This window comes from Pteronotus mesoamericanus, unplaced genomic scaffold, assembly GCF_021234165.1.
Source record: "Pteronotus mesoamericanus isolate MK-2021 breed Mesoamerican mustached bat unplaced genomic scaffold, CSHL_Meso_final scaffold_167, whole genome shotgun sequence".
In the NCBI taxonomy this organism is placed as follows: domain Eukaryota; kingdom Metazoa; phylum Chordata; class Mammalia; order Chiroptera; family Mormoopidae; genus Pteronotus; species Pteronotus mesoamericanus.
The window spans coordinates 20,647,457-20,671,587 of NW_026555308.1; the positions used below are offsets into that span (position 1 = coordinate 20,647,457).

The window sequence follows — 24,131 nt, forward strand, 5'->3', positions numbered from 1 at the left end:
TGGCACTCCCGGCCGTGCGTGCCCGTGCTGCGCATAGTGCTGGCACCGCTGGGCGGCCCGTCTGCTTTCCTCCTTGGTCCACAGTGGCTGTGCTGCTCCACCCTGAACTGGGAGCAGGAGGGAGCGGGGAGGGGAAGGGCCTGCTGTACTTCTACTTAGTGCTGTCCCTCCCAGGCTGGTTAAGTCGCTTGCCCAGAATATTACTGGGTAAGGACACAGAAAAGGCTCTGAGACTTCTGGCTCTTTAAGTTTGGGTTTCTATTAAGAGGAAGAAATTATTTAAGGTCCTCAAAAGTTGCAAGGTGAAGTCTTACAAAATACATGTCCTTTCTCAGTCTTGCCTTTTGCCTGGAGACGGGATCCCTGTGAGGTGAAGAAATGAGTGTGTCCAGTTTGCAGGTGAGGGGCCCAGAGAAACATCACGGTTCCCACACCTGTAACCAAGGAGGGGTTCCTCCTGCAGCACCTCCCCCCTCCGCCAAACCCCTATTCAGGCTTAAACTGACCTCTGAGCTTATGAGGTCGGGGCTTCAGAATGTGAGGCGACAAGTGGCCACTGCTGTGTTCTGGATGTTTTTTTCCTAATTTGTGGCATTAATTTCTCATGGAAAGAATTGGTGTGGCATCCCGGAAAGAGCTTGCCTTGGGGCCCCAGGTCCTGTTCCCAGACCTCCCTCTCTCTCGGCCTCAGATACTTGCTATGAAACAAGAGGCTGATTGATTCCCCTGGTTTTACAAGAATCAGGAAAAGCAGACACTGGAGAATTACTGCTCTTAAACTAGGAAGGTTTATTGAAAAGGTTTTGATTGGAGGAGGCATTTTTCCCTGCCTGGCTCTTCTGACTCAAGGTCCCCTCGGGCTTCTGCCTGTGCCGAGAGACAGCCGTGCTGCGCAGCCCACTGAGCGGAGGCCAGCCCTGCAGCAGAGGCCTCCGGCGCGCCTGAGGGGTGCCGCCGCTGCACCCCACCTGCACCCTCTGCGGAACTGACACACCTTGTCCACAGGATATGCCCACAGAAGGGGGCATGCGGGCAGCTGTAGCCTCATCCTCTGAGCTGAGGACCAAAGAAAGGAGCCCCAGGGCTCCTCGTAAGTGTCTGCTAAAGTTTGTACGTGTAATGCTTACAGGAGACAAGTTAGACAAAACATACCCTGGAATGTAGAACATTAAATATGGCTCCATCTGTATAAATTAATTGTACCAACTTATCAATCACACAAAAAAATCACAGCAACTGACATTGGTAAGCGATTTGGAATCCAAATCCAAAGCAGAAAAGAACAAACACCAGTACTGTGTGATGTTTTAGGTGTGGGGATGGAAATGCGACTTGCCCTAAGCACTGGGCATTCAGTTACAGCAGGAGCTGCACTGCCCTCAACACCAGGCTGGCTCCGCGTGGCCAGAGGGATGGTCCTCGGGACATGGTGCACCTCCCATGAGTAGCCGTTGGGGTCCAGAAGTTGAGCGGCTCTGGAGAAGTGATCGTTGGGAGACAGTCAATGTTCCTATGAGCTTTGGGTTCCTTGGCTCCTACAGTGAAGATGAAAATGGTTGGCTGAAAGGTTTACTTTGACTAGCACTTAGTTCCCTTGGCATGGGAGTGACTGGTTCATCAAGAGGAGGGACGCACAGTGACAGCCCGTGTTCAGCTGCACTCCCACAGCTAGGCTGAGGAGAGCCTGCTGTCAGACCGAGTTCTTCCAGGAGCTTCTGCTTTTTCTAGGAAGCCCTGATCGTGCTCTTTGGTTCTGACTAAGGCCTGGGTCATTCGGCCCTGCCTTCAGTGTCTCTCTCCGGCCTGACTTCCCTTCTCCGGCCGCAGGTGCCCACTTCATATTCCCCCCTGCCTGGGTCTCCAGTTAACAGGCTCAGAAATAAGCTGGCCTTGCCCACAAAACCCACTCTGCCTGTAATGTAGCCTCCTAGATGTCAGTGGCCAACAGAGACATCCTCTTATTGCTCAGACAAAAACTGCAACCCTCTTCAACCCCTCCACCTTGTACCCACACCCAGGGGATGCCCTACTGACTGCACGAGACATTCAGCAGCTACCTCTCGCTGTCTTCCTGGGCCAAGGTGGCATTTTTTGTGTGTGTGGACTCAACTCCCTGCTCCCACTGCTGACCCCCTGTATATAGTCATTCCTTGGTGTCCTTGGAGTTGGTTCCAGGATTGTCCACCCCACCCCACCAGATCCCAAAACCTAAGGATGCTAAAGTCCCTTATGTAAAATGGTGTCTTTGCATTTGGCCACTGTGGGGCATGCCTGCACACCAGTTGGGCGGATTCAGTGTACTGCTCAGCAAATTCAAATTTTGCTTTTTGCAACTTTCTGAAGTTTCGTTTTTGTTTTCCTCGGAATATTTTCCGTCTGAGGCTGGTTGAGTCCCAAGGATTTGGAGGGCTGGCTGTTTTCATTTCTCTATTCAGCGGCCAGTGATCCTTTAGAAATAGGAAGTCGCTTTGTGTTTCAAACTTTCCCACGTTCCCCCTCTCTACCCCCAAATCTCAGGCAGGGAAACCCAGATACTGGCCCTACAGGACTGGCCTCTACCTCCTTCCCACCTCTACACTCCTTGTCCTCGGTGTTCTTCCCCAGAGGGTGAGGAAGGGGCTCCAAAAGGCTTCCCTGGACCCCTGCCTAACTCCCCACCTGACTCCCTGTGCCTCCCCTGCTGTGTGTGTCTCCAAAGGACTTACTACCACCTAGAGTGCCGTGTTTCCTGTCTGTCCTATCTCCTGTCTCATGGTGTCTGTTGTTTCTCTCCCACTACAATCTCCGGCATTTTGTGATTATGTTTATTACTGTGTCCCCAACACCAAAGGCAGGACTTGCCCCTGGCAGGTGTGGAAAATGGGTGAATGAATAAACAGTGGACCTCTCTGCACTTGGGCTTAAACTCCCGTGGCGGCCTCCTGAGCAGCCCAGGCCCACCACCCACTGAGAGGACTGCACATGTCCCTCCCATTGGGACTTTGGACAGCCTTCAGGGGCCCTGGGATGGATCCTGCCTCTCCAACATCCCCTCCTCCACTTATTCTAAGTGTGACCTCAGGCAGATGGCTTAGTGCTAGATGCCTTTGGGGTGGCAAGGGATGGTGTGTGTGAGCACGTGGCACCATGCTGGCTGGCAACGTGGCTGCTTACCACAGTTCAGCCACTACAGTCATCGGCACTATCGTCTCCCAGTCCTGCCCCCTGTCCCTGAGCCCAACACTGGCCAAGCCCTGCTGGGCTCATGCTTCATGTGCAGTGTCTGGCCTAAGACACAGGTCCTATTAGCTCCATTTTGCAAATGAAGAAATAAGTCTGGGAAGGTTAAGTCTCCCAAGTTTGCAGAGACCCACCCAGTGCCCACCTTTATGCAAAGACTCACCAGCCTTCCCTGCCAGCAACCCACAGACAGACCCTTGTGCTTGCCAGGAATCTGTCACTCCACCAAGCCTGCCATGGGATTTGGGGGCAGGGTGGGCAAGGACTGTTTAGGAGGCCCAGCACCCTGTAGAGCCACCCCATTCCAGCACGCATGGGTGCTGAGCCGTGGCCACCACCATGGCCCCTCCAACCCGAGCTCTCATCTCCCTTGGAAAAGGGGCCCCTTGGCCAGTGAGGCCACCCCCCTGCACCAAACCAGGTGTACCTTCTCTCAGGTCTGCCCCGGGCTTCCACGGCTGCCACGTCCCCGTTCACATAATCAGGCTCTTCATCATCCTCATCTGGACTTCCTGCAGGCAAGGGAGGTGCTCCTCTCGGGACTTTCCCTGTGGACCAGCAGGTGAACCATCGGCTGGTTCACATGGACACACCCAGACATGTTCCCCAAGCCAGAACACCCACCCGGGGCTCAAACCCCCAGATGCCACAAAACAGCCTGAAGGAAAAGGCTACTCTGGACAATGTGTCTGTCCTGCTCCTGGGATTTGCCAGATTTGTCCTGCCTGGGAAGCAGAATGAGTGGGACTCCATCTATACAGCTGGCTGGACTGCCCAGGAGGAGGACCCCCTCCTCCGGAGGCCAGGCTGCTGAGTGGCGTCCTGGCATGGTTCAAGGCCAGGGAAGCCGCTGATGCGCTGAAGGCTTCACTTGAAATTAGCTGAACCGGTTACGGGGGAACCCATCCTGCCTGGCTTCCTCCCAAGCCAGACCCCCCCAACTCCCAACTCCCCACTTCCCTCCCCCCATACTTCCAGGCTTGCTGCAGGTGACGGCTCAGGAGCCCCTGCTCTCAGGCCACATACCCACGACCCTTCTGGACTCCTGCCACTGCTGGATGGAAGCTGAGTTCTGATAATCCTCAGATTCCTCATCGTCTGCAGGGAGACAAACCAGGAGAGGGGCTGCGGGTGGGAGCCGCCTCGGCTAGTCCCCAGATCAGTGAGGTGCCACGGCCCCTTCAGAGGGGCATCCTATGCCCTCGTGGAGAGCAGCCCCTCGGGGGAGGAAGGGATCCCACAGAGCATTCCCACCGATGATGGGGCCTTCTCCCGGGCCACGGCACAGTGCTTGACCCAAAGGCACTGGAGGTATCGGTGAACTTTCGGGCTTCAAGGTGGGCGATGCCTTTGAGCCATGAGGACCTCGGATCTCACCAGCCCCTGCTCAGCTCCAGGCTGGCAGCCTCACCTGAGTCCGGCTGCTTCTGCTTGCAGATGAGCACGTTCTCATAGGAATTAGCATCGTCGTCATCTGCTGGGGAGAAGGGAGAGGACTCTGGTTAGGGTGACACCTGTCCATCAAGCCTGGCTCTTCCTCTCTTCCTCCACTCAGCACTCCTTTGGCAGATGATTTGTCCTGCCAAGCCCCCAGACTTCTGGGTCCTCAGGGCCCTTTTTAATGGGCACTGGCCTCACTCAGCACCTGCCACCCTGGGCTCTTCTGTCCTCCAGGGTCACCCCCAAATGCACTGAGGAGGAGAGGTTAAGGGACAGGAGGCTTGCATTCAGGCCCAGAATGGATAGTTGGACGGAGGGAGGCCCAACTCTATCAGGCAGTGAGGGGCAGGGAGAGCCGCTGGGGGCCCAGGAGAAACAGGAACCAGGTCTAAGCTTATGTGGAAGCGGAGCCCTTCAGGCAGGGCTGGCTGGGCTGGCGGCCTTTGCCCCGGCTCTGGGGCTGGGTGTGGCGCACCAAAGCCTGGCACCCTGGCATCTCCCCCCACCTCCAATGAGGAAGCTGAGCTCTAACCACTGTCCCATCCAGTGTCCATTTACATCATCAAAAGGGCTCTGAGCAATGAGGGTCCCACCAGTATTTGGAAGTGGCAGAGGGGAAGAAGAGGACCCCGCTCCCTGCCCACCATGGTACCTCACCCCCACCCAAGCACAACCCAGACAGGAGCCCAGGCCTGTGCATCTCCCAGCAGGCACTACCTTCGCTCCGTCCTCAGCTTCTCTTTCTGTAAAGTAAAGGTGTTAAGGGCCTAGAGTTCCAGCATCCTCAGAGCCTGCTGGGCTCAGCGGCCATCTGCCCCATCCAGGGCTTTCCTCCTAGGTTCCCCTGTGTGCCCAACCCTGAATGGGGCCTGGATGACAAGGGGCCCGGATGACAAGGGGCCCAGCTTTCCTCCTGTCCCTGGAGCCCTCTATCGCTCCCCCACTCCTGCGGTCCACCCTCCGACGCTCACACACCCTTCCCTCCTCTGCACCTGGGCTCCTGCGCATGGTGCGAGCTCCCTCATCTTCCCTCCGCTCCCCAATCCATGCGCACTCAGGCCCAGTCTCCTTCAAGTCCTCCTGAACACCTCTGGTGCCACCAGTAAGCTGAGCTCCCGTGCTCCTCCTCCCTGTCCCCCACCTCTCCCTCCGCCTCACCTTCCTGGGGTTTCGGGAACTGCCCCCAGAGGTAATAGTCCATGGTGATGGGGTCTCTGGCAGAAAACACAAACACAATAGCAGTTGCTGGGCAGGCCCGTGGTCAGGGCGGGGGCCCTGGGGGAGCAGTGAGGCAAGGGCTGCCCTGGCCATCACTCCCCCAGGGCCCACGGGAGTTGGGCCAGGGTCTCCCCAATCCCTTTGTGCCGCTTCCCTGGCCCCCTGAGCTCTCCCGAAGCTGAGGGGTGGCAGCCTGGCACTAGCCACCTTGCCATGTGACCCTAGGCAAGTCTCCACCTTCCCTGAGCCTCAGTTTGCCCATCTGTGAGATGAGATATCTGAGGACCCTTCCTCTCTGGGGCTCCAGGTGCCCCCATAACTTGTCTCTGACTGGGTGATGCAGGATGAGTTCTCCCCCACAGCCCCTCCCCAGAGGAGGGCCATGTTCCTGTCACTGTCCCCATCCCCACAAAGCCATCTGAAGGGAAATGATGCAACCAAGAGCCTGTCTGGGCCTAGGCTGGAGGGTTCTGGGGCAGGAGCCCTTACTTCATAAATAAGGAAGTTCAGGGCAGGGGTGGGCTGGTGTGGGAGGAGGGGCCAGGGCTGGGCGAAGGCCACTCACATGTAGGCCGCATCTGATCCTTGTCTGCTTCCTGCAGGAGGAGGCAGAATTAGGCCTAAGTTCCAGGAGGTGGCCCCCACTGCAGCCCCCACATCCCTGGAGCCCACCTACCTTTTCTGAAATTCTGGTACCTTGGGGATGCAGAGTCTGGAAGAAAGGCCAAGGGCTTCCTACCTTCTGCACACCTTTGTCCCTGTTCTTTGTCCCCTCCCCCTCGAGGCCAAGCCCATGAGGCCTCCCAGCCTGGCTGTGTGTCTCCTCTTCAAAGGCCTCTCTGTCAGGCCTGGACCCCCTGCCCCCCACCCACGCCTCCCCTGCACCTCTGCACAGTATATGTCTCAGTCTCCCCTCACCCCTGCCCCGCTCCTGTGTCCGAGGCTCACTCACCATCAAGGCTGGGAGAGAACTGCAGCAGCTTATCCTTCCTGCAGGGGAAGGGAGGGAGGGGCTGAGGAGGGGCAGAGGGGCAAGGGATGGCCCGGGGTTTGGGAGGTTGGAAGGCCCTCCAGCCTCCTGGTGGGGCTCTGGAATCCAGCCACACAACTCTGAGGTCTGAGGAGGGGGTAAGGTCCTAGCCTGGGTCCAGCCAGATGGGCACCCCTGGGTCCTCATGGCCTCCCTGGGAGCTGCGACCCCTCTGGGTCCAGAACAAGGAGCTCATTCCTACCGTGCTGGTGCCAGGTCAAAGTCCACGTCCATCAGGGGCCTGGCCACTACAAAGGACAAGGGGGTGTTGGCTGGACCCCAGGGCAGCTTGTCAGTGTAGCCCCCACACCCCATCAGATGCGGCATGGCCACAACCTCAGGGTGATGAAGACAAAAGGGACTTTGATAGGAGCCCCCCAAGCCCAACCCCTGGAACCCATCTGTTTGGGGACTCACGGGAATAGGTCCGGGCCACTGCAAAGTTCTGTTGGCTCTCTTGCCTGGAAACACAGGGGACTGTTCTGAGCTAGGGCCTGGCCTCTCACAGCCCAAGGGACAGAGAGACAGGAGGGATAGGCAGACAGGGACAAGGAACAGGGAGGACACTCCAGGGCAAGAGTGAGAAGGAGCTGCAACCCCTCCAGGTCTGAGCTAGAGCCCTGCCCCCTGATGCCCTCATCCTCTGGACCGCTCCCCCACGCTGCCCCCTGGGTGCCCAGCCTTTTCACACAGCCCTGGGCCAGAGCCAGCTGCCAGAGAGACTCATCCCTCAACATGACTTATCCAAGAACCCCAGAGACGGTCAGAGGGTCTGTGGGCAGGGCTGGGGAGGCAGCCCTGAGACTCTGGGTGTGATGGTTAGGGCGACTGCTCAGGGACCCGGTGGTGACTTCAACCAGGAGCAACAAGGAGGCTGCCCCCACCCGCCTACCACTCCCGAGGGCACACCCCTCAAACACACCATTTACTCCCAAATGACTGGCGGGACTCCTTCGAGGTTAGCAGACCCAGTCAGGTATTTAGCCATTGCCCCGGCTCCCCTTCTTCCTTTGAAACACAACCCTGACTTTTGTTTAGCCAGCAGCATGCCCATCTAAAAGACTGAATTTCCCAGCCTCCCTTGCACCTAAATGTGGCCCCGTGATTAAGCTCTGGTCAATGAAATGCAGGCCAAGGTTTTGGGAGTTCCAGGAAAGCTCCTTAAGGGAGTCACTGGTAACTGGGGTACAGCCTTTTTGTCCTCCTTCATTCTTACTACTGCCTGAAATGCAGAGATGAGGGCTGGAGCCCTAGCTGCCACTTTGGACCATGAAGTACCCATGAGAATCGAAGCCACAGGTAAGGATGATGGAGCAGGTTAGCCAATCATAAGAGCATTTGGGGCTCCTCTCCTGGACTAATATCGGTATCTGGCCCAACCTTCCAGAAGCTCCCGGGGTTCTGGGGGTCAAGGTGATCTGATTTAGGAAGGATGCTCTAAATCCACAGGAGAGACTCAGGCTTGGCTTCCCGGAGGAAGTGATGCAGGAGCTGGGCCTGGCACACACAGGCTGGCAGGACTGAGCCCAAGGGAGGTGGGGAGAACCTGGGCCTCCCTCTCCCCTCCCCCCTCCCTTGTCCCATTGTCCCACTCCTTACATGAGGAGGCTTAGTCTATAGTTCTAAGGTTACTCTGGGGCTTTGAGGGGGCAGGGACTGAGGGAGGAGGGGAGGGCGGAGATATTGATGAGCTGTGCCTTGGGGCAGGAGAGTGGAGGGGCGCCAGGGGAGCCCAGCCCACCCCTGGTGGAGGTTGTGGGCTGGCAATCTAGACAGCCGGCCAAGTAGCCGAAGATGCTTGGAAAGATCCAGTCCTGGCCCCAGGGACGGGCCTGGATGGGAGAATTCTATTTTCAAATCTCATTGTGGTTTTTCAGTTGCAAAAGGAAATGAGAAAGGGTGTGTGTGCGTGTTTGTATGTGAGTAGCCACCGGGTGTGCATACAGTGCTATGTGTGTGACGTGTGTGAGAAGTGCATGCATGAGCAAGTGTGCAGGAAGCATGTGGGTGTTAGTAGGCATGCAGGCCTGTGCACATGTGCACACACAGGCCTCAGAGGTCCCCCAGGCCCTCCATCGGTCACATTCCTACTCCACGTAAGGACACCAGTGGCCGCTGCCCCCATGCCTGGGGGCGTTCTTGGGTCACCCCCTGGCCTGCAGTGTTCAGTACGGCTGACCCTCCCAGGACTCCTGGAGTGGAAAACCGGCCCTCAAAGTGCCTGGAGCTCCCTCACCCAGGTCCTGCCACTCTGCTTGGGTCACCAACTCCATTTCGTCTCTACCCTACCTCCCTGTTTCCTGTTGCACATAAGCCTCTGCTTCTAGCGCTCCTGTTGCCCCCTTGGCCCTTAAAACGAAGGCCAAGGCCTCTCCCCACAGTCAAAGGCTCCTCCAGCTCATCTCTCCCAAGACACACAGTACCTGCGACCTCGTCCCTGGAAGACAGTGTCCGGCCTGGTCCTATGTCAGCAACTGCCCACGCTGTTCTCTCTCTGGAATGTACCCTTTTGTCTCTTTCTTAATCTCTTCCCCACTTCCTCTATCAGGCCTGCCTTCGTTGCCCCGGGATGGGCCCACATCCTCCCCTGAGCTCCTTTAGTATTTTCCAGGGGAGACTCAGCACAACTCACGTTTTGCTCTGTGCCCGGCACTCAACCCCCCACTGCCCCAGAGGGCAGGACTCTTCTGTCAACGCCCCTCCCCACAAGCGCCACGGGCTGCCCTGGGCGGGGTTCACAGGGAGCGTCTCCGTGGGCAGGGAGCATGTGGGGCACCTCTGGAGGTGCTCTGGGGCCAGCTGACCAGCGGCATCCCCTCCTCCGGAAGTCCTTGCTGACCAGGCAGGGCCTGGACAGCCCCTGGGTGGCCCCTTCTCCCTCCCTTGACTGCTCTGCACCCACCAGGGCCCAGCCTGGAAGAGGTGTGAGGGAAGGGGCCAGTGAAGGGACGCCTGGGGGATGCCCCTGGGGATGCCCACACCCAAGACACACACAGTCAGTGGGCTGGGAACATGGAGGCACTCACAGGTTCCTTTGTTCACAGATTTTCTCGGACTGCTTCGCACCTGCAAGAATGGGACCAGATTCGCAAGTGTCCAGAGCCAGTGTGGGAGCTGAGATCTGAGGCCCCTCTCATGCGGTCTCCCGTGTGCCCTGTGGGCCTAGGACAGGACGTGGGGGCCTGCCAAATCACTGTGGGCCGCCTGACGCGGACAGGGCGTTTCTTACTGTTTATTTAGGAGAATGGAATGTGGAGAAGGTGATGCCCCAGGCAGCCCAGCCTCCCCTCCCTTGTCCGGAGCAGCACCCCCGCCACAGACATACGCCCTTGATCTGGCAAAACTGAAGCCCCACTATGAGCCAGGCCGATTGTGTTCAGGCGCAGTTTGGAGCCAGGCCATGGGGGAGTCATCCCCGTCTTGGGAGGCGTATCTGACTGTCCCTCCCAACCGCAGTCAGGTCTGGGCCCACGAGGGTTTCTGGGTACCCTGTCTTCTCCTCCATTGCACCCATGACACCCCCGCCCCTCACAATCCCACCTTTACCTGAGCGGGAGCAGCGCACACACAGGCTGGCCACCGCCCCCAGCAGCAGCAGGAGGGCCGCCCCCGGCCACAGCAGCTCGGTCTCTGTACTCATGTCCGCTCCTGGCCACTTTTCCTGCAACGCTACAACGAGCGGGCCCCCCATGAGCCAGGTGGGAGGGCTGCCGGGCTGCCCCTCCAGGGACCCGCCCTGCCCCACACTCTCAGTTTTCTTACCCCCAAAGTCCCCGGACAGCCCCGCAGCTGAGTTTAGGTTCTGGGGGCGCCCTTCCTAACCCTGCTGGGGGACCGGGGCAGGGCCGGACCTATTCCTCCATCTGACCCCGGATCCATACTCTTGTCCTCCCAGGCCGGCACACTTGGTAAGTGCTGGAAGGTTCTGGGGACCCACCAGACAGCACCATGTGCATGTGCACATTCCTACACACACCCTCACTTAATCCACACAATTGCCCTTTGAGGGAGAGGCGTGCTCCATTTCACAGATAAAGAAACTGAAGCCAGAGATCTCAGAGCTGCTAAGTAGAAAGACAGGATTCAAGTTCCAGCCTCCAGACCCGAACTCCGGCTTTGCCCATGGCATCCCCTCCCTCCTGTAAATCCAGCTTTACTCCCCAAACTTGGAGTCTGTGGCCCCTTGTGCATGGGAGCTCCCAGCAGCCCTCACATAACCTGGGGCACTTCTCCACCCCATCCGTGGCCTCCTGCAGAAGCTGGGAGTACGATTTCCATCCATTAAACACCAGTGCACCCAGATTCCTCCCGTTCTGGGAGCTGGAGGATAGGACATCAGGAAAGGCTTCTTGGAGGAGGTGGGCTTGAGAGCATGGAAGAAGCATGCTCAGGGCAGAGGGAGCTTGCTGCCCATGGTGGCTGGTGGCGGGGTGTGGGGCTGGAGGAGAGAGGCCGCAGGGCAAGGAGACCCTGCGTCCCTCACCACTGACCATCGTCTCAGTGGCTGGTCCAGGCCACGGCCGCAGGACCCTGTGATTGTCAGGCCTTGGCAACCACAACTGCACATCAGGGGCTGGTGAAATCAAGTACAGCCCTTTTGAGGGGGCTTCCAAGGAGGATCATTGAAATATAAAGAGACTCAGCCCCCTCGGGATAGCTGGGACACAGCTGAGGGCAGCAGGGGGTCTCTGAGAGGGCTGTGCCGAGGGGGTACATGGAGCCCCCGCCACTGAGCGTCCACTCTGTGAATACCTGTGCCCCCTGCATCCGGCTTCTTCCCCACTTTACAGCGGGGGAGGGGGAGACTCGGGGAGAAGACGAACTTTGTCCTGCCCACCTCCTGCTTCGGGCTCCCCTGAGGCCTGCGTGCACCTGGCTGTCCCCTCACTTCTTTAAGCTTCCCGAATCTCTGTGGCAATGATGACAAGGAATCTCCATGCAGCGTGGAGCCTCGGTCAGGGACCCATCACAGAGAAGCCAACTCTCCTTCCCCAAAACTCCAAGTGAGTCAGTGGGGGCATGAGAGTTCCCAAATCTCGTGACAGAGCAGCCTCCACGTGAGGAGAAAGATTGACCCGTCACACAGGATGTTGTTTGAGGGGGAACCTGCTCCCCTCCTCTCGGAGGCTGGGCGCTACCCGCCTGGCGTGCACTCCCTGCTCTGCCTGGTGTGGCTGCCCCAGGGCAGACTCCCTCCCAAGCCCCCAGGCAGGGTCCACATCCATCTCAGGCTGTTTGAAGTTGGGAATGCCTGCCTTAAGAGGGAGGACTCCAGGGTCAAATCCTGCCTGTGCCTCAGCATCTCATTGCTTGGCCTCAGTTTTCTCATCTGTAAAATGGGGGTCAATCATGCCCAGTCAGGCGCACGGCTGGGGCTTCCTAAAGAGAAACCTTATTTCCAGCTGGCTGGTTGGGACAGCTCCCTCAGGCTCCCGACCCTTGACAACTTTGCCCTTGGGTTAAGACAGTGACTCTGTCCCCAAAGGAGATTTGGGGGCAGGCACATGGGGTGGGTCGCACACGTGCTCCCTGAGAGACCCAGGACATGAGTGCACTGCCAGCCACCCCCAGGGGACGCTTAAGAACTTAGAAGCAAGTCCACACTTTCTATCTGGCACTCAAAACCCTGGGACATGGCCTGCTGACCTCTGGGGGAGGGTGGCCCTCCAGCCTAGGGGCCCCCGACCGACCGTGGGAGAGCTCTCTTGCCTCCTGAGGGGAACAGCACACCGGGGGACAGCCCCAGCCTGGCCCATCTCTGCCCGCCTGGCACTGGGGGAGGTGGGGGGAGAGGAACACAAGAATGCAAATTCACCCCAGGGACAAAAATTGAATCTTAGTCACGGGCCCTTGCTCACCCCTTTGTTAAATTAGGGAAATAATGACACTCTTCCCGTGGGTTTGTCACATGGGACCTGGCGAGATGACGCAGGTAAGGTGCTAGTGCAGGGCGGGGCATGGTCGGCTGTGATGAGCAGGACTGGCCATCATTACGGTCACCGTGGAAGGGGAAGAGGAAGCTGCAGCCTGTTAGGGCCAGAGCTGGCTGGGCAGCCCGCAGCAAGCGGTGCGGCGCAACCCTATCGGGAGGCTCCCCGGCCTGGCTCCCAGACAGGCAGGCCTGAGCCTCCCTCCATTGCCTCACAGGGGCATTGAGCCGGGACCCGGAGAGGGGCTGGGATGGGAGGAGAGCGCGGCCCTCGCCCCAGCCCCTCAGTTAGTTGTCACAGACACACCCACAGACCCTGTGGGAGACACCAGGCCCAGAGAGGTGAGCACTCTGTCCGAGATCACACAGCTGGCCAATCACGGAGACAGGATCAAAACAAAAAACAACCCGGGGTGGGCTGTCTCTAAACAATTTCCTTTTTCTTATATTACATTTTTAATAATCATGAAATATTTTTTAAAGGAAACTCATTTGAGGAAAACTCCTGTGTTCTCCGTGCCACACTGAATACATCTGCCCTCCTGTCGCTTTCCTCCATGTTCTGAGAGCAGGCGTGGTGGGGCAAGGGTGGAGGGAGAGCAGGCTGGGCCCCAGGAGAGGCAGACCCAACGGCTCCAGGAGGCCCCAAGAAGCCAAGCAGGGCTGGGCGGGGTAGGGAGGGGGGCTGCCACAGCCGTGGCTCTGCAGGCCAAAATAGCACAAGGGGAAGTGGGCAGTTTTCATATGAACAAGGGTGCAACAAGTTGGCTGTGGGGAAGCCCTCAGGGCTGGGCTGCTTGGGCCTCGGCGCCTGAGCCTCCCGCCTGGAAAGGCCCCCGGAGGTGATACTGGCCACTGTCCCAGCACTCGTCATGCTGTAGACGGGGAAGCCGAGGCCCATGAGGGCTGCAGGACAGGCTGGGGGTAGGGGTAGACTGAGGGGTCCTGGTCTGAGCCCCCGGAAGGCTTTTGTCACCAAGCTCTGCTCTGGGGTCTTTTTTGTTTTCCCAAATACCATTGGCCTTCAGATGCGACTGGCCGAGATGCTTCCAATGGAGGCTCTCAATGCTCAGTGACTGGGGCAGGCCCTGGTTGGCCCTAGTCCCAGGGCAGAGGCAGAGGACTGGGGAAGGCCAGGCCCACCTGTTGACAGAGCTGGGCACAGGGATCTCCCCAGGGCCTCCAGCCTCTCAGGACCCCAGCAGAGAGCTGGCAGGTCAGGCCGGGGACCGGGTGGGAGCGTCAGGGACAGATGCTCCCATCTGGCCTTGGGCAGGACCTGGGCCCACTCACCTGTCTCACCCATCCTCCCATAGCCCTATGTCTGGGATGTTACTGTTCCATTTTACAGATGAAGAAACGTCGGCTCATGGGCATGGACCTGGGAACAACTGTCCTGGCCCCTCACTTGTCTCTGGAAAAGATGGGACCACCCTGGGTCTTCCTAGGACTGCAGTCTGGGCTGGGGAAGGTGAGGGCAGAAAAGTGGCTGAAGTCCCAGAAATAGGCTACCCCTCTGAGTGCCACAGGGTCCAGGGTGAAGGCTCTGTAGTCAGGGGTGCCAGGGCAGGACTGGGGCCAAAGGAGGTGATGCCGGGTGTCCTGACATCTTCCCACTCTATTCAGTGGGCCGCCAAGTGCTCCTGCTGGGCCAGCGAGGCCACTCCAACCCCTGTGGGGTGTCGGGGCTGTGGGGACAGACTCAAGATCCCTGCCCCCAAGGTCAGGCTCCAGGCACTCCTGGGAAAGGCTTACCTGAGAGTTGGGGGCTCTTCACTGCGGCCACCTCATCCTGAGCCCACACACCTGCTGGAGCCGACACCAACGCCACTGACACTTGCGGGCAGCAGGCAAGGCGGCGGGCTTCCTGTCAGCCACTGAATCATCCCTCACACATCCGCTGCCCTGCCGGACAGGCTCTGCTGTGAACAGAGACAGATACTCACGCATGCGCACACACACGAGAGAGAGAGAGAGAGAGAGAGAGAGAGAGAGAGACAGAGAGACAGAGAGACAGAGAGACAGAGAGAGACAGAGAGAGAGAGATTTAAAAGAGATTTAAAAGAGAGAGAAAGACAAATAGACACAAAGAACAGAAAAACCTGGACACACACACTAAACACACACATAAACACAAGTCACATGGAGAGAGGCACACAGAGGGATGGGGGAAAGAATAAAATGGGAATATTCACATGGACACACATAAAGGCAGAAAGAGAGTAGGAAGACATGGAGAAGCACAGACTAAAGAACACACAAATACACACCAACACTGAAAACATGTGCGCGCACACACAGAAACCCAGAGACACAGGGAATCAGAGAGAGGCAGGCAGGGTGAGAATGGGAAGGAGAAGCACACTCTCAACATCCACAGACACACAGAGAGGGACGGGCAGACACTGAGCCTGAGACCAACCAAGAGATTCAGACTCAGAGAGAGGGAGACACAGGAAGACAGAGAGAGACTGGGAGTCCCTGGCAGTCTGTGGACACAGATACTCAGAGAGCAAGAGCCAGATACTCGAAGAACAAGAGTTCCAAGAATGAGGCAGGCAGCTCATGCACGCATGTGCGTGCGCGCGCACGCACACACACACGCACACACACACGCACGCACACAGAACATGGGACAAGGGTGGATGGAGAAGGCAGAGCAAACAGCTGGAGACAACGACAGCTGACAGGAATAGACAGCCACAGGCATTAGAGGGAACCGGACAGGCAGGCAAGCTGAGGGACAGAAGGACAATCACAACTCCTCTAGTCCTGGAAGCCATGTCTTATCACCCCCTTTTCGAGATGGGGCTCATGGAGGCACAGAGCAAGGTGAGAGCACAGCCCCACTCTGACTGGCAGCTGCCCCTGCACCAGCCCTTCCCTCAGCTGTGAGAGGCGTGATGAGGTCTGGAAGGCACCCGCTCACTTGGAGAGATTGGTAACCACAAGCAGGCTCCAGTATTCATGTTGCTGGTCATTAGTAATTTGTCCAAGACCATGGAACTGTCTGTGGCACCCGACTGCCAGAGATCCCAGGGAAGCCCCCGGGGAGCCCGACACCCCATCAATCTGGCACTTCAGAGTCTGGTGTCCCCAGCTCTAGGCCTGGGATAGAGTGTCCCTTGTGGCCCCAGGGTGGAGTGGGGGGATGGCAAAGAGTTGCAGCCAGGGCACAGCTGGGGCTGGCAAGGGGCCAAGTGCAGGAGGCTCAGGCGCAACAACTGAAACAGAGAAACAGAAACCGAGGGCAGGCTGGGCCCGCTGCTGACACCCTGTGGAGGAGAAGAGCAGTGCAGGGACCAGAGCTTGTTTTGGGAGATCCTGTGGACCTTCAGTGCCAGGTGCTTGTCTCCATCCCAGCCCGTGGTGGGACTAGAACTAAAACTAACCTCACCTGACTCCCAAACCTGACAGTGCAATCACCACCACCACACTCCCTTATTTCATGTGGGCGAGGGTACATTTATGTTAGTCTACAAAGGTGAGAACACCATGGCTCTCACAGAGGCTGAATTTGAATCCAGGCCCCCAAAGCATCCACAGCCCATTGTCTTTCCAACACCCGAGAGCCCAGACATCAGTGAGTGAAAGCCAACAGCCCTCCTTGCAGGGTTGCCTGCCTGGCACTTCCTTGCACAACTGGGTTAAGTCTGCACAGGCTTCCACCCATCCCTGGACCACGTGCCTCACAGGGGTTTCCTGCCTGCAGAGACGGTCTGAAGCTTCAATACATGTAATGGGAGTGGAGTTCTAAGTTCCCGGCTTCGGTCTCTGGCCTCCGCAATGGCAGGTGCTGGAGAAGTAGCCTCAAACTGGCAGTCTTCAGACCTAGCCAGTGTGACCAGGAGTCCTCTTGGACCCTCCATGAGCCCATTTTCCATCTACAGAAACAGGGGCCTGTCAACCCAAAATCCCTTTTCGTATCTGAGTGGATCTTGACACGCTTTCTAGGCACTACTCACATCCCTCCAAGTTCTATTTTATTTACAAGCCATTCACTTATGAATTAGAAAATAAGCTTTAAAAAACTAGATACTTCATGTCCTATTGTATAAATTGTAGTGCACTTTATTTTTCTTTTTACAATTCAATGGGTTTTCGTAGAACATAAAATTGACCGTTTTAACCATTTTAAGAGTGCAATTCAGTAGCTTTAATTATACTCACAATGTTGTACAACTGTTAACTATTTCCAAAACTTTTATATCACTCCAAACAGGGCTATTAGCCTTTTTAGTTCACAGCTGATTAAGCTGCGTGCATACTTGTTAGAGCAGCAAAACGCCTAGGTAGTAATGCAACAGCTCTAAGAACTCTTAAGCAGTTCCGAGGATGAGAACCTACTGGGGTCACGCATCCTTTACAGGCTAATAGGAAGCTATGGATTTTCTTCAGAAAAAAATGCATCTTGAGACGTGCATACATTCTAGAAGCCCTTGGAACCCAACTGTCAAGTCGTCTGACTGCCACCCCCACCTCTCAAGGCACAAATGAGCATTACCCCACCCCTCACGCCCAGCCATTTATGACATTTCTCTCTGGTAATTAACTCACTACTCAATGGAACCTAGAACATCTCATGATTCTGACTCACCCTACCTACATAACTACTTTTTAAAGTTGGTTTTAGTCGTTATTTCTGAAGCTTTTCCATATATTTTTAAAAAGGTTCATGCTGTCTTTAAGCATTTGGGACTTTCTATTACCATAACCATGACCCATCCATACTGTTCCAAGTAGCTGTCGGTCATTGCTTTAGACTTCTGTACCACATTCCATCATCTGAATATAGGTTTTTGGGTACATGCCCCAGAGGGGAACCACTGGGCAGAGAGTATGGGAACATTCAGTTTTCAAGTTAACTCCCAAAGTGGCTATACTCATTTACACTTTCATGTGTAGGATACAAGAGACCCACAAACTCTCCAGTACTGGTTTTTCAGGCTTCCTGACTTGCTGTTAGAATGGGTGTGAAATAGTATTTTATTTTAGTCTTGATTTACAATTCCTTGACTGCTAATGAGACTCAACTTCATTTTTGTGCCATTATTTCCTCTTCTGAGAAATACCTGTTAATGTATTTTGCTTAGCTGTCTTTACCAACTTGCAGGAATTCTTCATACATCTTTTCTTTTTTTCGTTTATAACATGTTTTTCTTTTTGATAAAGTACTTTTAAAAAAGTAGTGAGTTTATTCTTAGTTTCAGGAGTACGATACATGTGAAAAATAATCCTACCAATTTCAAGGATTCTTGGTGCTATTTACAGAAACTCTGGGCTACCTACAAAGCTGCTCTAACTCCCCACCCCCCAATCCTGTTTAGAAAGATAAGCTTGTAGGCCAGTAATTATTTTAACATTTACCTGGTCTCCCAGAGCGAACAGAGAACAGGTTCAAGAAACAGATTCTCTCTGGTGTTCAAACTAAATACCAAAGAGCCTGCTGCTGCGAAATAGTTTGCTTCTTTATTTGTGTATTTAATATTTTACAGTTAGAGGGTGGTTACAGGTGGTAGAAGAGATTAGGCGGTTATGATTAAATACAGTCTTCATAATTTTGATTCATTTTCTTGACAAAAAAAATTGCAAAAGGAAGACTTTAAGATAATGGATGTTTATACGCCTGCTACCCTCACACAATGAGAAAGTAACTAAAACATCTCAAAGCTGTAAAACATTGGCCAAGAAAACACGAAAGATGGGAGTGAAGCTCCTCACTGAAAAAGGACACACACAGTCAGGCCCAGCTGAGTCACTCTTTTAAGCATGAGGAGCCCAGCTCAGCAAGCAGCCTGCCTCCTATGCAGATGTTAGGGCGGCCCGGGTGATAGCTGCTTGCCGCACACACCATGGACAGCTGTCCTGTCCCTAAGATCCTTTAGGAATTCTGAGATGTGACACCCTGTCCTCCCCTCCTGCCTTCCCAGAAAGAGCACTGTGAGGAGTCCCCTGGGCAGACAGCAAGAAGCGGCTGAGTACATGGGCTGCCTACCCCGCTCTCCGGCAGCTGAAGTCCCATGGGTGTCCCTAGGCCCTGTCGGGTCCCAATGCAGTTGACATGCCAGAGTGAACCTTGTCACAGTGGCAGTGACCCTGCATGATGACCTCAACAGCCATTTGGAATTTGAGAGACACTGAGGGGAAAGAACAAAAATGTATTCAAAGCACAACTTGTGAAAAGAGCAGATCATAAGGTTGTTTCAAAACCAACCGGGCACAGGAATCTCTGGAGGCTGCAGGGCACACTGCAAAGAAATGCTGTTTCTAGTGCATCTCAAGCTTAAGTGGCTTTACGTTGAAGTTAATTAGCTCTTCTTGTTCTAGACTTAATCTCTACAAAGTAATCTCCTTCACCGAGAAAACCAGGCTATTCCCTAAAAATCAAAAGTTGAAAGAGGACACTAGATAACAATGCCAACTCCGCCCTCCTCCAAACGCCCACCTCCCGATTTCTCCCCGTTAAGGCCTCCCTGAAGAAACAAGACATCTGAGTCATGAAGGGAAACCCAGGCTTCTGGAAGTCTGCTATGGAAATAAATCCTTTCCTAGGAACCAGAGAAACAATCTGGCCTCTGATGAAATGGATGCTGAGGTAAGAACAACCTGAGCCCCTTATAAATAATAAAGGGGCGTCATTTGTAACTTCATTACATTTTGTTTCTCTTACGCCAGCTCAATAGTAGAGAGAAATCAAGCATCAACTGTCTTAAACTCATCCCTGGACCATTCACATGGTAGATGCAAATGTTTATGAAAATGACCCTATTTCTTTAGGTGCTTCTCTGGGGAAAGATGTACCCTCCTCTCTTAGTTCAGTTACTTATTCATGGGAGGCAGATACTAAAAAGGCTTGCTGTAATACTTTGTATTACACACCAAGGGACTAGGTGCTTGTGGGAAGCAACCATTGTGAAGTTATAGCAACATGTGAGGGAAGGCAGGAAGGCAGCTGCTCAGGAATATCATTTCAATTATAAAGGAACCTCTGAATTCCTGGGAAACCTGGCTGACTGCTGCAAGCATCTGAGCATTCCACAGGCCCTTCAGAAAGGTTCACGGAGCCTCTGGCCATAGGAAATCTCTCCAGATCAAGTCCCAAGTCAACTTAGGGCAGGGAGTTTTTGGTCTCCGGGAGTCTCCCCCTTAAAGAAAATACCAGTAGGCATCAAGTCCTTCCCTCCATGCTCTTGGCTGGGGAGTAGTTGAAGTCAACCTTCCCTCATGCACTCCCTCACTGACCTTATTTCTCTCATCAAGCTACATTCAAGGCTCTCACCTTAAGGTAAGCAAATTTTGCACCATACCAGGCCCGCTACCGCCACTCTCCTGTGCCGGCCAGGCCTGTCCCACACAGCTCAAGGCTCTGTACCTTGCCCAGAGTCATAAAACCCCCGAACTACACAGCAGTACCCCCCCAAACATGATCTACTTGCCACGGAGTAGGACCCATTACTGTCATGAAGAGTACCTAGAATTCCGTCTAGAAACAAGTAGTTAAAACAGCAGGTGCACCCTGTGCAAATATTTGGTTTCTTCTGTATTAGGAGAAAAAGTCCCTTTATCCAACCAAACACTACAGCCACACCATTACATATGGTTTCTATGTGTTAGGAAAATTACATTTTTTGGGAAATGAAGGGGAAGAAAGTTGGCATCCTGTTTTTAATCATCAATTCCTTTTAAGATAATCTCAACTAATCCTGAAGCTTTCAAAAGCAAGATGCTTTTCTCACAGTACCCTACTAAATTTGGATACTGCTTTCCAAATTTAAAATTGCTTATTTCATGAGGCTAAAAATAACTCAAAATAAAGACAAGCATTAAATATTACGTAAGGTTTTCTTTTATTTAAAAGATCATTCACAAAATACCATATCCATATTTACTTTCTGTCATATAGTTGAATGTGTTAAGTGTTTGGAATTCCATTCTTACATTTAAAAGTCAACTGGATCACCCAGAAGTTTAGATGAATTTGTTTTGTTCTTAATCTTTTCCACATTGAAGATATAAGTAGGTCATCTGAAAGCATCAGGTTTGATTACAACCACATAATGCATGTCTGTCTTAAGTTAAGTATTGGTGTTACACAAATGGTTCTTATTTCAGAAGCAAAGATGACAGGTGGAAGGAAAGAAGGGAGAGTTCTGTAAATTGCTGAGACCTTGTAACAAGGACAGAGTAAGAGAAGCCAAGGATGCCAGCTAGTGACGAACTCCTGTCTAAGCACACCGCGCTGCGTGGGCCAGGACACCCCTCAGCCCTCCTGTCATGCTGGTGGGGGTCTCTTTTCTGTAGGGCTCTAGCTGCTGGCTGCCCCTGAATTGCTCCGAATGAAACAGCTGGGACCCAGGTGCTAAGAATTTAATTTGTCCACACATGGGTGTTCAAGCTCCAAAGCTATTGCCTAACCCCTAGCCCTGTGTACATGCTGAACACTATATGTGGGAACAATAAACTTTGTCTCAAAGATGAGACCCAGCAACTTATAGCCACCTACCAATTATTTTAAGGTTCTTGATAGCTCTGCATAGTAAAATTCTCAATTCATCAAGTGAAACAATAAAGTGCCAGATTCCAGGCCCATTTTCATTATAAAATTAAGGGATGGTGGGAAGCACAGCATCTTATTGTTATACCAGGGAACAGATAAACGCAAGGGAGAGACACAGAACACACAGATATAATAGGGATTTGGAAAAAGCAATGTCTATACTATAAAGTTAGCCCAGCACAGCTTTACCACCCTTACCCCCAACCTTTTGTTCCCACCCCAGCCCTGCCCACAAAGCACCTGTGCCCAGCAGAAAGGAAACCAACAGTAGGCAGTTCACTGCATCCAGACAGATAGAGGAGTCTCTGATGCAGCTGATGAAGCAGGGAACCAGTTTGGACACAGTGTTGAAAAGCAGTAATAAAACGTGTGAACACAGTAGTGCATTCAACTCATCTTCCATGTAAACTCCCTACCGACATTTCACATTACCCTTCAGGATTCATGTTTGAAATCTGAGCCAAATATATTCTGCTCTAATAATCCATTTGGAGAGGGGGCAATAGAGACAGAACTACCTATAAATAGGGATGGGAAGGAATTTGAAAACAAGGTGCCTCAAAATCTGTATGTTGATCAAAGCTGAATAAAAACAAGATGTCCACTTTGTGACTTTTTTTTTTTTTTTTTTTTTGAAAGCCACAGAAATACAGAACTCAACATGCAGGTCGGAAGAGAAGCACTGAGAAAATCAAAGGAAGTGACTGGAGTCTGGCCAGTATGTTTAAAGAATGAAGAGAAAAGAAAGGAGAAAATGGAGCAGCACCTATACCCAAAGACCTCCCACATGGTGGCTGCCTTTGTCCCTCTAGAAACTCATGTGCTGGAAGGAAACAAGGAGCAAGAAGAAAAAAAAAGACAGAAAATGGGGGAAGGAGTGGCAGGGGGAAAAAAAAAACAAAACAAAACGCACGGAACAGGCACTAGATACAGCAAAGCCAAGAATGTACTAAAAACCACTTGTTAACTGCTGACATGCACTCACAAGCTCTGTTTCCTTTGTAAGAAAGGAGGACAAAGGTCAGGCGCAGGAATGGTAACTGCAGGACTGCCGGTCCAGGGGGCTAGCCAGGCTGTGGTCTTGCTCTAACTGCCCCTACACCCCATTCCCTCCCAACCGCAAGCTCATTCTTGCTCCTTGTGAACAACTTCCTCTCTGGGCCGGGCTCCCCCGAAGATAGCAGAGTTGGGATTGGCTACTTGATTGAGGGGCGTTGCAACTGTTCGAGGTTTAAGCTGGAGCCGTGGTCTCTGTGCTCTTTCCTCTGGGGAGGGAAAAACAAGGTTTTTAAAGAATGGATCCCATTCCCCACTGGGAGAAATGACCAAACTGTTGCTGATCTCTACAGCCCAGCCCAGCTCCTAAAAATTAACAGCTGTGAAAAACTACTCCATCCCTGGATACACTAATAAAGGTAAACTTGCTATTTAAGATTAAGGGCAATTTACATGGCCTAAGAAGGTACCATGAAAAGGTACCCGCCATTCACAAATTGTCGCCATACCTTCTGTTGGTTCTCTGAAATCCATATTGGACCCTCGAAGGGGTGGACCATCTCTGAAACGACTCCCCATCGGAGGGCCTGTTCGCCGGTCACCTGGACGACCCCCTCCCCTGCCTCCTAAGAAGTCGTCCCTGAAACCTGAAGGAAAAAAGATGACACTGAATTACTTTTTGAACTGTCTTAAAGTGGACTATAATATCTTGCGTAAACTGTTTGACTTCAAAACTTTAAGTTCTTTAGTTTGTCCAGCACCTGAAGTTCTTCCAAAACACAGCACAATGCAAATGAGTCCAAATGTGAATCTGCTTGACAATTTCAATGCTAACAGACTTTTTAAATAAAAAAGAATCTTAGGAGAGAAAAACAAAATAAGCCATTTAAATTTTTAGCTTGCAGTAAAAGTGGAGAACAGTATGATGCTATATTCTAAAATGGTTTAAAACAATATAAAAATCCTCAACGCACACTGTATTCTGTTTTCTATTATATATCTATATAGCTATTAGGAAGATAAACCTGAAATTTAGAAGTGACGATTTAGAATGCAAAATCACAAGAAAAAACTAGATACAAAGACAAAATAAAAATACAAAGGCACCTCTGGGTGACATTCCCCATTTTTCCTGTTCTTGCTGCATTTCAGTGTGGATCACTCTAAAAGCAAAACACCTGTGTGGCAAACAAGGCAGTTATCTGAGTCAGGCCCACTCCCTAGGGGGGAGTGCTGGAGAGAGCAGAGCACCTCACACCCAACCTGTGCCTCACCTCCTCTGGTTGCAAAGGGGTCGCCCCCATTCATTTGTGTATTTGCTAAAACAATTACCAACAGAAGTAAAATGCATCTCATTTAGAAGTATTAAGAGTAAGTTACACCCTGGCTGGTGTGGCTCAGTGGATTGAGTGCTGGCCTGTGAACTGAAAGGTTGCCTGTTCGATTCCCGGTCAGGGCACATGCCTGGGTTGTGGGCCAGGTCCACAGCTGGAGTCATGTGAGAAGAAACCGATCCATGTTTCTCTGGCACATCGATGTCTCTCTCCCCTTCTCCCTCCCTTCCCCTCTCTCTAAAAATGAAAAAAAGTCACAATTGTCATTAGTGTGTAGAATAAAGAGTATTTTCTCAACGGATTTTGAGAAGCTCAGGCTTTAGTTTTGTATTTAAGTGAAAGTCCTTCTGTCCCGAGGGTTTACGCTAATTAACCTTTTAATAGTATGGCCTACTGAAATTAAACTTC

At 53.2% G+C, this 24,131-nt stretch overlaps 2 protein-coding genes across 5 annotated transcripts in view; both read right to left on the reverse strand.

Moving 5' to 3' along the window:
* Positions 1 to 24,131, reverse strand: part of EIF4H (eukaryotic translation initiation factor 4H) — a 170,639-nt gene that overhangs the window by 123,940 nt on the left and 22,568 nt on the right. For 2 of the 3 annotated variants that reach the window (XR_008530498.1, XM_054589717.1), the window contains 2 exons: positions 22,899 to 23,036; positions 20,671 to 22,658 (listed from right to left, as the gene is read on the reverse strand). Coding sequence is in view for 2 of the 3 variants with exons in the window: in XM_054589717.1 (XP_054445692.1) it covers positions 22,519 to 22,658; positions 22,899 to 23,036 (278 nt within the window). In the remaining variant the exon portion in view is untranslated. Of the gene's footprint in view, positions 1 to 20,664; positions 22,659 to 22,898; positions 23,037 to 24,131 lie in introns of those variants that run through there. The other variant, XM_054589716.1, reaches the window with a different exon arrangement.
* Positions 742 to 14,723, reverse strand: LAT2 (linker for activation of T cells family member 2). 2 transcript variants are annotated; one of them, XM_054589719.1, is made up of 13 exons: positions 14,592 to 14,723; positions 10,454 to 10,576; positions 9,934 to 9,973; positions 7,325 to 7,368; positions 7,110 to 7,155; positions 6,830 to 6,867; positions 6,554 to 6,589; positions 6,443 to 6,473; positions 5,818 to 5,873; positions 4,631 to 4,693; positions 4,246 to 4,317; positions 3,647 to 3,767; positions 742 to 1,535 (listed from the first exon to the last, which is right to left on the reverse strand). In XM_054589719.1, exons 2-13 carry the CDS (start codon positions 10,545 to 10,547, stop codon positions 1,511 to 1,513), a joined length of 666 nt encoding a protein of 221 aa, XP_054445694.1. In that variant the 5' UTR covers positions 10,548 to 10,576; positions 14,592 to 14,723; the 3' UTR covers positions 742 to 1,510. The 2 variants fall into 2 exon arrangements, with proteins under 2 accessions (XP_054445694.1, XP_054445693.1); XM_054589718.1 differs by having other exon boundaries at positions 4,631 to 4,696.